Raw genomic sequence first — 13,849 nt, 5'->3', positions numbered from 1 at the left:
TTTAGTTCACCATAGTTCATTAGTTTCTTTGTTTGTTTCTTTCTTTGCCTTCAATTCTTTCATCATTTGGAGCATGTCCCTCTGAAGTTCTTATATTGTTTTTGATTTATTATTACTGTTGTCATCTGAGCTTCCATCTTCCTCTATTTTTCTTTTACCATGCGAGGCATTTTATCTTCACTTTTGATGTCCATTGCTCGATTGTAGGTTTCAAATAGGACAAGGGTGGCACTGACTTCATCTTTTTTCTTAATGACAGAAATAGGCCTTAAAGTAACCATTGCCTTTTTGACCATCAACGTTTCCAGTTTCACCAAGTGTTTTTGAAGTATACAATTATAAGCTTGTATGTTTTTGTGCTTATCTTTTTTTGTTTTGTAAATTTCCGCTATTATATCATAATCATCACAAAGCAATTTAAACTCTTCAGCGAAGGCCTTCTTTAATCTCTCCCATTTATTTTGGGAGGCTTGGTTCACTTATGTATACCAATCAATCACTACACCTTACAAGGTGGTTAGAAAAGATCATAGCCAAATTGCTTTCTCATCTTGCCCATTTGTTGTCTAGATTGTTTGACAAGTTTTACAATACCTAATGGGATCCTCTGATCCGTTTCCTGCAAACTTGGGAAACTTTTGTTTTTCTCTAGTAGGGCTTACTATGATTTTATTCTAATGCAAACCTAGCACCTAGAATTTATTTGCTAGGGATTTTTGACTCAGATGTTCTGGCGCTTCTCTTGCACTCTCAACCATGTAGGAAGTTCCAAAAGTCCTTCAAACTCCTCAGAAACTCTTGACTTCCATGCTTTTATGTTTAAGCATTTTCAAATTTTTATGCTTTTTTTCTAATTATCTTTGACTTGATTGAGATTACCTATTGGGCCTCATTTTGATCCGCTTGCCTTAGGACTCATCTATTCTAGGTGAGTCTTATAACTATGGTTCTATGTGACTGTTAAAGTGCCATATGTTTCTTAATGAAGTCGATATTTAATGTGAGGATGAAGCATATTGATGTTTATTACCATTTTATTTCAAACATGGTATAGGATGGGAGGGTGATGTTGAAGAAAGTTGATGCTTTGAAGAATGTTGTTGATGCATTCATAAATATAGCGAGCTCATAAAAATTTAGGTGGTTCTATGAGTCCTCCCGTCCCTTTGCTCTTCTAATGTTTAGTATATAAAGAATGCAATTTTTACCATATGAAACATAAAAACTTTATTTTTTGGTTATAGATTGTCTTTGGGTTTTGGGTTGTTTAACTTATCTTCTAGGGATGCTTGTTGCATAAAAGAAAGGGGCTCCAATGGCCTTTTGGATCAAAAGCTATGGTCTCAAGAAATTGGGCCTTCTAGATCGGAAATTTAGAATCATATAAAACATAAAAAAGAGATGTACGATGGAGTTACACTTTTTGGCCAACTTATGATATTTTTTACAACACATAATAAGGCATCCTTGAGATAATGAAACCAAAATGGAACACCCAAGTTGGTGAATGGATTTAAATCAATTCTTAGGAAAGATTAGAAATAAAGTGGAACACAAGAAAATAAAGTTTGAAAAAGTCAAAATTAAGAAAATATGTCATCTATAAATAAGTTAATGATGGACTTCAAATTTTATTTGAATCTAAAAATGAATATTTAACATATAAAATGAAGACTTAGCTACTTCAAAATCATAAATTTGAAGTGAGTTCAGAAGTGAAAGTGAGAGCTAGGGTTTCAAAGCAATTCAGAGTTGTTTGGAGCAGAGCTTCACACAATATTAGAGTGGATCCCAAATCAAACCATGAATTATTTCATATGATCAATGAGAATTGTTGGATATTTCTTGATTTATCTACCCAAGGAAGCAAATCGATTTCTTATTGATTAAAATCTCATAACAATATATTTTGTTTGCATGAGAATTATCTAATAAATATATATGTTATCTAGAAGATGATAGTGTTTCCCAAATTAGAGAGATCCTTTAAGGTTATTTCATTAAAAAGTTAATATGGGGATCTTGTTATACCCTAGGAGGAACTCCAAAGTCCTTCTGGTCGATAGTTTGATGTATGGCTAGGTTAATTAGCTCAAGGTAATGTGTAACGTGCAATCATCATATCGTACATGAATCTGCACACAATGATAGACATCGATGCAATAACTCTTATTTTCTGTTATAATCTGGATGGGGATGAATTGATGAACCTTTCTAGTGATAAGCACTTCCAAGTTTTTTGTAAATTTGATTTCTCTATTTGTACGTACAACACTAGTGGTTACAAGAATACAAGCATAAACAACATTATCAACTTATAGGAAAGATAATTATCTGTCATATGTCTCATCAACATCTATTGAATGATTAATATCTCATTGATAGATAGCAGTTATCACTCGCATCTTCAAGCCAACCTGTAGATGATTCTAAAAACTGAGTGAAGAATACCTAGCATGTATATTTTAAAATCTTGCCTAGGCATAGGATTTACCTTGATGTCGCAGAGGTAGAGAATCTCAATTATTTGGTCTCCAAGAAGATAACTTGAGGATATCAAACTCTTAATATCTCATCATGGGACTCATGATGAGAACCTTCTCTGGTTTCTTTCATTGAAGTAATGCTGAGGTAGGAAATATTCTCTAAAACATCTATTTTCAATCTTTTTCAGGAAGTTCACCTTGTAGGCTAGCCCTTCGCTTATGTTCCACAACTGGGAATTGCACATTGCATTGTTAGTTGGGGCAAGTTACATCTGGAGTTGGATGCAATATCTTATGCATTTTTAACATATAACATGTCTCTTGGGGGTTTTAATTGATGGTTCATTTATGAAAGCCCTAATGATTTACCCCCTAAGTGGAGCTCAAGGTTCATGGGGATCTGCATGGGTATGCATACCTTCTTGAATAATGTAAGAGGTAAATAGGAAAACAAAATTGTTGTGGGCTTCCAAATGGGATATTGTGCCAATGTGGTGCCTCACTTCATAGTGACCTACATACTATTTTTAAATATACCTCTATTTTTCTATCTTAATGGTATGTAAAATGTCTGTATATCCATTTCTAAATAATCTCCCTTGAATTAAGAAGAAAGGGAAAGAAAAAAATATTGAGTTTTGTCTTTTGTGTCATATACTCAACTCTTATTGTCTCTTTTGCAAGATATAGTTTCTTGAAATGACTCTTAGTTAAAAGAAAATATCTAATTTAGCAAGCTAAAGATTATAAACAACTTTTTAAATATTTGAAATCATTGAGTGGGGTTTCAGTAAATTACAATAATTTTTAGGATCGTTACAGAGGTCAAAACATTATTTTTACTTTGTCCTGCATCTTGTTCGTTTGGGACTTAGGTTTCTCATTTGTTGGGGTAAGCTGCACCTAGAATTGGATGCAATTTTTTTAAAAAATTTCAACATTTAACATGTCTCCTGAGGATTTGAATTCAGGGCTATATGATGAAAGCTACGATGATTTACAACTTAAGCTTAGATCAATTTTTCATCTTCCTGTTATGTAATTTGTCTGTCTTTATATCTCAATAACTTTTCTCTGAACAAAATAAACAAAGAGAAGGGACTAAATATCTCATGCTTTGTCTTCTGTGTCATATACCCAAATTGCATCATCACCTTTGAAAGGATTTAGTATCTTGAAAAGATTATTAATTAAAGGGCCATGTCTACACTGCCCTAGAATTGATGATTGAAATAGTAACATTGATGTTCACTTGATTAACTTGGTCGGTTAAAAGAGATAATTTATGTTACATTATGTTCAAACATTTCTCTGTTCTCATTTGAAGGTATGAAGGTATTTGTCTTTAAATTTCACAACTTCTCAAGTAACATTTCGTTCGATGTAAACCTCAACAAGATTGTTCTATCTGCTATCGATGTGAAAATTAATCCTGGTTTCTTTAGTTTTCAAAGACCTTTGCACCTTTGGATGCTAATAATAATTTTTGTTTGATAATTTTCCTACCTGTTATATCTTTTTACAGGAGCTCAAGTCCTTATAATTATGGTTACCAATGAAGACCAGGCCCAGCATGCATTGTTTGGAGAAAGGGGAGCAGTTTCAGGCATGCAAATTAATTTTCTTTTAGAGTATATGGATTTTCAGGAGTACTGAATTTTCAAACATATGAATAATGGTGTCTAAGGCTGTTACCTTCTCACCCCTGTATTGGTATATTGCTTGTTCTATGCAGCTTTGCCAGATGGGGCATCAATTATATTATCTTCAACAGTCTCGTCAAGTTTTATTAAAGGGCTAGAGAAAAGATTAAGAGGTATGCTTTACAATATTTTCTCTTTGTTCCAAGACTTTCCTAGAGATAGAATTTAACTTATTTAACCCAATAATATTAAAAGCCTTAAGTATCTTTGAAAATTTCATTTGGGTATCATAGTTTCCAAAGCAGTAAAATCTTAGGTTAAGATATTATCTTCAATGGGTTGTTGCATAGCAATTGATGAATCTTCATGTATCTTGGCTCTTGGGTAGAAAAGGTTTTAATATATTCCTCCATGGCATTTAATGAGAAATGAAGGAAAATTGATAAAAGGGCATTTTACATCTGTGCTTTACATATGAATTGTGATTTTTTACTTTTTCTCTTTTTCTTGGTAGTGTAAATTCTTTCAATAAAATTTATGTCTTTCTGCATTTTAAAAAGATAAAAGAATACTTAAAATCCCAGAAAATTAATACTAATTTTAGGAAGTTTATGCTTCACATAGTATTTCTTTGTGTTATGTCTATTTTCTTGAAGATGGGTCCCTTGCATAGTCTGGCTCATATCCATCTCCTTATGAACAAAATGTTAGTGAGAAGATGATTTATCATTACTCTAATGAGGAAACTCATTGCAATTAATCATCAAATAAAATGCTACTTTCGGATCGGTTTGGTCTTCAACCTGCACAAAATATCCTTTCTTCAATGTAATCTTATATACCTTCAATCTTGTTGCCACTATTCAGATAGCCTTGCTTAAATGATAGGTTATATATATTTCTAAGGTTATACAATTTCAATAGCATTCCTTTTACCTCATTCTTTGAACAGGGGATGTTTTAGGGGCAATAGGATGGGGAGAAAATATCCCACCATTGTTCCCCTAATTTGAGCCCCCATAGGGTCATGTTCCTAAGACAACCTTGCACATGCAAGGACATCAGCCATGACTCCCTTTAAGAGGACATCCAAAAACTCTTTGACCATCTTGGGGATGATAGGTTGTCACCCAAAAAACCCCTACAACTAGAAAAACAAAAACAAAAACAAAAAAACAAACCTAAAGGGTAGCCCATCAAGCCCTTTGATGCAAGAGCATCCAGCTTCACAAGATTCTATGTCTTAAAAAACAATAGTTGGTTCTGCTTTAAATAAATTATCATCTTTCTTTGGTTTTGGTTGTTTTGTCTAGAAGGTTTTCATTATACATGCATACTCAAAAGGTTGCTACAAGCCATCTACAAGGTACTACAATTTTATAATAAGTTGTTGCAGGCATTCAATAGTGTGTTAGAGGCACATGTGATGTTATTGTAGGTATATGGAACTGCTACAGATACTTTTTAGACTGCAGGGAACGGGATAAAATGCTATAGGTCTTTGATGATAAGTGATGAGCTAGGTCAATTTGTTCATGTGATTATGATTACTTTCAGTATTGTAATCAATGTCAAATAGATATAAAATGATTTCATGTGTTTTCTTTGTTCCAACTACCGATTTTTCAACTTCTTAAAGAGGCTGAGATTTTATGATTTTTGGCACAGCTGGCATTAGGTCATTAAAACATCACAATTTGGTTACTGCTTATTCTTTTCTATTGTGTGTGTCACCTTCTTAGAGGTGGCAATCGTTCATATTCTTGTGGGTCATTGTTCTTGTTTTACTGATCATTGATGACCATAGAAGATGCTGAAAGGGGTATTTGGAATTTCTTACAACTGAGAATTGGATAGTTATTATTGGTAGCTGGCTGTTGATCTCCAAAAATCAAAGTTCTTTGTTGGTGATTTAGAAATTTATGTAGAGGAATTGGGATCACTAACTAGGGGTGGAAAAAATAAAACGCAAACCATTTAAGGAGAGAGTCGAGCTAATGTAGTAGAGTAGAGAGAATAGCACAAAACAAATTAGAGAAGAACATGAGGGATAATTTTTCAATCTATAGTTCATCCATCAAAGTCATGAACAGTAATTAGGGCTTAATTCTGAGTGTAACTATTTCTTTTATCTCTTCAACATGTTTTTAAAGTTTTGAAATGCCTGAAGATTTTGGATTAATGCAAATAGAAATTATTTTTTGTGCTTCAATAGGTTTGTGTGATTATTAGAGAGAGTTGGCTGTTAGATTTAGGCAGTCTTTTGCAAGATCCCCCTGCCTAGATTGTATCAATTTATCAATGAGTATCAAAACAAGGTTTCTTGCTGGGTTGTGCCGTCAGAAGCTTTAGAAGAATTTAATGCAGGTTTATTTGAGTCCTGCGATTGCAGAGAGTAACAAGAAGACATGGCATATAGAGGAAGACTGAGGGTACCTAGAGTTGTAAATAAAGTGGAGATGTTGAGAGGTATTACAACCATATTGGATGCAATGGAGACACCAAAAAGAAGAGGAATACGTGTTGAGGATGTAAGCAATGATGGAGAAGCAATAAGTTGATAGCTTGAAATAGAAAACCTGATAAATGAACTTGAAAATCTAATTGTAAAGGCAATTTTGAAGATGGATGGTAAAGCAAAGTTGGATGCCCCTTGCTATAGTGGAAGTTTGAACTATGAGTAGCTTATAGAAGAGATTACTAACATGGAGAAATATTTGACTATGAGCCAATGGAAGTTCATAAAATGGTGAAGTTTGTGCATCCTTGTTGTGGGATCATGTACATATGAACAGATGGAGAGGTAAGGAGAAGACCAAATCTTGGGATCGGATTGTGAACTTAGTAGTAACCCTAGCTGCCTGACTGCACAAAGTTACAATTGAACAGAACTTTTGTATAGACAGAATAGGGTTAAAATTCAAGTACAAATTATTAAACAGATTAGATCTCAGGCACTAATGAACACCAATTTCATAACACTGTTTCATTTATTTATAACCAACCAAACTTTATGTATCAAAACGACCTACTGTACACTATAGTGGAACTATATGAAAACTAGGGTTTACAAAATGAGTTCTCACTTACAACCCCAATCTTCATTTCTGATCTGGATGCTTTCTTGCCACATTATAACCCTAGATAGGGTGACAGAGTTGGACAGATTTGAGTTCAATTGCAGCTTGCAGGGGCAGTGTAGCACTTGATAAATCTGTAATTTCTGAATCTTCGTCTCTTTGTTGGCACTTCCTGCCTGATAGGAATCTAGGATTACGCATGGAACTCAAGAGGTACCTGCTTTTTAGTCTATAAAAAGACAAAGCAATACTACAAGGTGGAGTTTAACGGTGATCAATTTTTTATCATTGATAAGTTGGATCAATAGTGAAATAGATGCATTGGGAATTAGTAATGGAAATTTATACAAATTTGTGGAAATAACTCCGTGGTTCCAACCTCTTCATAAAAATGCTGATTGGAATACCCAAGTTTTTGCATTGGAGTTTAGAACATTTTTTAATGTTTAGATTTTGGTATTTGTAAGAACATAGAAGGTGATGCTAGGAATGCGATTTATTAAATAGACTAAAATTCGTGATGCATACTATGAAAGCAACATAGTAATCCATTTCAAAAGTGAAGAACATGGTGAGAGAGAATGCAGTTGGTGTGGTTCACAGTGACATGCGGAGTCATGTCAACTCAGGCATGTGAGGCGCAAGAATACTTCTTGGTGCTCATTGACAACTTTTCAATGAAGACTTGAGGACCCACATCAATTCAGCTATGTGGTGGTGTTGGATACTTTCTACTTTCTAGCATTCATTGACTAATTTTCTAATACTTCACGAGTTTCAAGAAATACATGTACAAGACAAAAAAATCAAAGATGTTGAGAACAAGAATGGTAAAACCAACTAAAACATATCTAATTGGTATTGCAGCTCTTATGGAATTAGGAATCTACTTTCACATATATACAACACAACTTAGTCACAGAATGCAACAAATAATCCTAGTTGAAACAATAGGAAGCATGATAAAGGATCAGAAGGATTTATCTTGGTTTTGAGAATAAGTGTTTATGATAGTGCACATTCTTACTTGAAGTCCTATCAAATCAATTAGTTATGCTTTAAGCCACCCAGGAGCGGGAGAAATTTTTGAAATGTAGCCCTTCTAATGAAATAGGATTGCCTGGACATTAAAGGATATACCATTGCCTAAACTGTTACTTCTAAGGATCCTACTTCAACCTAAAACTATAATATGAATGAAAGCAGGATTTGACGAAGAAAGATGTGTATTGTTTTAGTATTTAGTTCATATTTCAACATCTTTAATTACTTTAAATTCATTGTGAACATAACAAGTGGGAAAGATTTCACTCTTCTCCTGAAAGATACAAATTAGTTCTTCACAAAAAGTCTAATGTCTCACAGAATCATTCCTAACAGAATTTTTCAATGATGTTAATATCAATTTGTAATTATCTTTTGTTTATTATGATAGGCATCTTGAGTATTCGCATAAATGGATGCAATTATATGCTTTTTCCCAAAAATGTTTCATTGTCTTTCTATTTCATGTTATAGTTGGCACATACATTTTTATTTATCCTTAAGCTGTTCAGTACTCCATATATCCATTCCAGGTGAGAACAGGGACTTACAGTTAGTAGATGCTCCTGTATCTGGTGGTGTGGTTAAGGCTGCTAATGGAAAGCTTACAGTGAGTGGATACACTGTTTTCATGTTTGAAGTAATTTGTACATAAAGCTATAATATATATTCTAGTAGTTTTATTTTCCTGTGCAGCTGTATTTTTTTTTTGGTTCATTTGAGACTTAACACAGGCCAATATCCTTAATACTCATAGGACTCATGACATAACCAGTCTGCTATTTTTCCAAGGTCAGTTAATTGATGATACATTCTGTAGATAATGGCTGCAGGAAACCACGATGCCTTGAAGCGCACTGGTGCTATTTTATCAGGTGATGAGAATTTTCAGAAACAATATAAATAGTGGGACAATTGCGTGCATTATAATTGATATCTGGATATGTCCCATTTTACAAGTCTTAGACTTTGGATAATATAAGATTGCTAATATTGTTGTTTTCTGCTAATCAGCTTTAAGTGAGAAATTATACATTATCAAAGGTGGAGCAGGCCTTGGCAGGTATCTTTATGTTCCAAATTTTATATTTTATTCTCAATTTTTTTTTGTTAATTTGTTTGCAGTTTGGAGATGTAGGTTAACTGCATATTTGGATTAGAATCTGACCCAGCTGCTTAATTAGGATATAATAGATGAACTGTAGCTTCTAGACCATTTACAAATAGTAATGATGTAGGGGCAATGCAACTTCAGTTTTGTTAATGTTTGGTTTACTTTTCTTTGGCTAGTTCTGTAAAAATGATAAATCAGCTTCTTGCGGGGGTTCACATTGCTGCTTCTGCTGAAGCCATGGCATTTGGTGCTCGGTTGGGTTTGAACACGCAGAATTTATTTGATATAATTTCAACTGCTGGAGGACATTCTTGGTATGTCCTTAAATTTAAACATGCTATTATTCAATTATAGCTGTTCATGATGAATCTTTTGTAATTAGTATTGCTAAAAATAATTGGGTACTTGAGCAGTGACAACTCAAGGATTTTTCAATCATCAAACTTATCATCCCCATTGTACACCAGAAAATGGTTAAATTTGATAAATCCTCAGAAATAAGTGTCAACCGTAATTTTCTGGCATAAAACTTGCAGTTTTAGCACTATATACCAGAGTTCTAGCTGAGACTATGAAAGCAATAATGCCTACAGTTTCAACCTTTTCAAATGTGTGTAGGCATCAAGATTGAGTCACAACTCCATAACTGGCATATAGTTCTAACGTCTTAAACCATGAAGAGTATCAGTTAGATCTTTTAAATCTTGTTGCATGAACTCGTGTGTTAAGGACTGATTCTTCTTGTTCTTTTGCTTGAAATTTCTTGTCTGTCTTTGGACTTGACTTGCTATTTGATTAGTAATTATCTAAGTTGTAGGGTACACTTGTCCCAGCCCAAACAGATTTAGGTCCAGGTTCAGGTTTCCCTCATGTCCACCTTCAGCATGGCTGGAAAGGCCTAGGTATGTCCTGGGTACCTCTGAGATATACCCAAGGTTAATTGGGACCTCTGGGCCATGGCTTAGGCATACCCACAAGGGATTGACCCTTAGAAAGAAGAAAAAACATTAGCAAGGAAAGGAAAACACATTATAAGAAAACAATACTAAAACATGTTGCTGTCATTCTTCCTTACATAACATCGATGCCTTTTCCTTGCCTTGCTTGGAGTAACTCAAATTTCTGTCTGCTCTTACTTCTTTTATACTTGTCTGATACCTATGGCGTTATCATTCTGCATTACGTGCTTTATGTTTTAAGTTATTCACCCGAGAGGGTAAACAGTAATCTTTGTTAAGATCATCATGGATCTCTCTTCTCAACTTCTCAGCGATTTAAGGTCTAAATGAAGTGTATCAGAAGGTTAACTGTGGATATCTTCACTCCCGTGTTGCCATTATAATAAGGGGGATCCATTTGTTTTTTATTTATATAATATTTTTATTATTTATAAAATTGTAAATTAATTTTTAATTGTAATTTATTTAATATTAATGCATTAGATTCTTTGTTATATGTGTGTGTGTGTGTGTGTGTGTGTGTGTGTGTGTGTGTGTGTGGCTGTACCCAGCCGTACTGAACTTTGGGAAAAAAATTGGTGAACGGCCAAACCCATACCTGAACTGGTCAAATAGGTAATTATTATAGAAAATCAGATTATGGTCATTTTATTCTTAATTGTTTTGCTGCATTTCATTCACTAAATATTTTTATCACAGTTATTACCTATTACTTAATGGTGCATGAAGTTGTAGCTCAATGGAGGGGTTTTCCTTAACATTTTCTTTTCCTTATTGCTGTGATTGTGATTAGCTCCCTTGTAAGCTTCTAATTATCTCACCATGTTTTTCAAATCCCAACGGGCAGTGTTCACTTTTTTTTAGATCTAATGAACTACAAATATGTTAAGATAAATCCTTTCTTTGCCTGGTATGCAAAAGCTTAATTTTATTCTCTTCCTGTTCTTTTCTGTTGTTCTTTTAATTGAAGCTAGTAAATATCGCATTACTTTATCTGGTAACCAGGTGAATGCATAACTAGACTTCTTTGACTAATAGCCAAAGACAGAGTGTATCGTTTCCTGCAAAATCCCCTTGTGATAAATATGTTTCCACCCATAGGCTTGAAGCCAAATGGGCAAAAGTATGAATTGCATGCAAATTTGGGTCTTGCTTCATTTTCAAGCTTTTGTGAGATGGCACTGACAATAAGATAGCCAAATCCTTAAACAGCCTACACATAAGGTGAAGGTGCAAGAGGAAATCCTTGCCAAATTGATTTGAAGAGCCCAAATTGTTCATATTGGATATAGTGAAAATGGCATAACCATTAGCGAACAATATTTTCACCAATTGGAGAAAGTTGATGCCAAAACCAAGAGCATCTAGGATGGCAAAAATGAAGAGCCACTCAATCTTGTCATGGGATTTCTCAAAGTCAATTATGATAAAAATTGCTTGCTAGTTTGATTTCCTAGATCATTGTATGCCTTCCCAAACAATAATTATGTGGTCTAATATAAGCCTGCTCTTGATGAATCCTATATGCTCAAGGGGGATTGTTAGTGTTGTGACCTTTTCACACATCACCCCATTGCAAACAGGGAACCCCTCTTTTTGCCTGTAGTTTTAGGTCTCAGGCAGTCTAGCAGCAGTCAAGTCTCCCCTTAGGTCAGATTTTAAGTTGTTATAGCTCTCAATGCTTAAGTAATAGATAGGAGTCAAGCAAGCAAGTGGACATGTCATGTCCCCATCCTTAACCCAATAATCGGATTAACAATTGTATATGGTACTAATATTTATGTATATTTATAACAAAAGTAACATAAAGGCATCGTGGAAAATCGTCTTATTCCACAAGACTTCACAATCTTCATATCAAGCCTACAAGTGAAACATAGAAACTAAGATGAAGTGGTGAAGACAAGGAATTGATATCCACCCATTCCCATGAGCAAGGAATGAAAACTGGAGAACATACTGAATCGGTGACCATAGTACTGATGTCACACAAGTACTCATGAAGGTCTCGTAGGCAAAACCTTATTGGCATAACAATGAATATTTATCATACCTGAAGGTAATTCCTATTGGCTACATCTTATTGATTAAGCCATTAGCAAACACATACTTAGTGGCAGACCAGATCTGACGCATGTCAGATCTGTCTGCCTTTGCAACCATTAATTATTAATACATGCATTAAAAGAGAGCAGCGATCTTATTACAAGGCAGCAATCTAGATAGTATTAATAATGAAGACCAATAGCTACGATGGTTATATTTAACAAAGACAATTACATGAAGGGGTGGCGATTGTTATACAAATCACAAATTAGCAACGGTTACGAAAAGGTATCCCTATGGCAGCGATTCACAAATAAAATTGTATTTATCAAGAGACGTCACCTTTTAGGGGGTTGTGTGGTTAGAAGAGGCACAACTTTTCTATCAATCTGAAGACTATAAAATAGGTTAGGATGGGAAAAGTAAAGGCATCGATCAAGGAGAAGACAGCAGTTTGGTAATGATATCAACTGCAGTATAGATCGATCATAATAAGAACAGCTGGACTGATTTATTGGCAGTCCTTAGTTTATATCAACATTATTGGTAGCAGCAGATTGATATGCTGTATCCTACCCCTGGAATTAATGTTTATTTATGATATTGCACAATGAATACTGTTAGGAGTAATAGACCAATACATGGCATGCACTAATAAGCTATTCCAATTATTCCTACAGATGTATATCTGTATATATAGACTGCCATAATATCAATAAGATTTATAATAATATCCGAAATATAAGTGAAAGAATATATATATAATGTCTCTATCAGAAAAAATAACAATATTAGATTGTAAATCAGAAAGAACTCTCAAGATAATAAACATTAAGAGGAATATGTAAATACAATTTCATTCTTGCTGCTATCATCAGTATTTAAGAAGATGGGGATGGGATGTACCAAAGAGGGGCAGTCTAAATCCAAGCAATAGGTTAAGTCCCAAGATAGGGTGGGGATCAGCGACCCATAAGCCTTGAGGGTATAGACCCAAGATAGGTAAGGGCTTGGATCTGTAAACTTTGAGGGAACCTATTGTATTTGGTCTCTAAGCGCTTTGGTAACATACATAGACCCTTCTCCCTTAAAACTGAAGTAGTTGTAGGGTCTGATATCTATACTAAGAACAAGGAATGATGAAATTAATCATCTAATGAGGAAAATAAATAAGCACTTGTTAATAACTAATAAACTGAAGAATATCATTGACTGGCTTCATGATTAGTCTCTCAGTCAATTTTAGTATATTGAAATAGATTAATTATGTTAATTAGGTAGGGGACATTACAGAACACCCTTAGGTTAGAATATAGAAGTGGGAATTGATCAGGTCTAAGAGATGATGAAAAGAAAGAAAACACTAAGTCAACCACTATGAAGAAGTTACTTTACACTGGGTGAAATCAATAAGTGAAGAGATCGAAGTGAGTTGCCCATGACTCGCCAAAATCCATGCCCAGGCAAAATCTACGAC

General features: G+C 34.3%; 1 protein-coding gene across 2 annotated transcripts in view; it reads left to right on the top strand.

Annotated features, from left to right (window-relative positions):
- Nucleotides 1-13,849, top strand: part of LOC131054616 (uncharacterized) — a 246,999-nt gene that overhangs the window by 122,741 nt on the left and 110,409 nt on the right. For both annotated transcript variants that reach the window (XM_057989172.2, XM_057989164.2), the window contains 6 exons: nt 4,012-4,092; nt 4,222-4,302; nt 8,787-8,863; nt 9,074-9,128; nt 9,268-9,316; nt 9,544-9,681. In XM_057989172.2, coding sequence (XP_057845155.2) covers nt 4,012-4,092; nt 4,222-4,302; nt 8,787-8,863; nt 9,074-9,128; nt 9,268-9,316; nt 9,544-9,681 — 481 coding nt within the window. The remainder of the gene's footprint in view (nt 1-4,011; nt 4,093-4,221; nt 4,303-8,786; nt 8,864-9,073; nt 9,129-9,267; nt 9,317-9,543; nt 9,682-13,849) is intronic.

Source organism: Cryptomeria japonica, chromosome 2 (assembly GCF_030272615.1).
Source record: "Cryptomeria japonica chromosome 2, Sugi_1.0, whole genome shotgun sequence".
Classification (NCBI taxonomy): Eukaryota; Viridiplantae; Streptophyta; class Pinopsida; order Cupressales; family Cupressaceae; genus Cryptomeria; species Cryptomeria japonica.
The sequence above is the reverse complement of the archived record's forward strand: the minus strand, read 5'-3'. Positions and strand labels throughout refer to the sequence as shown.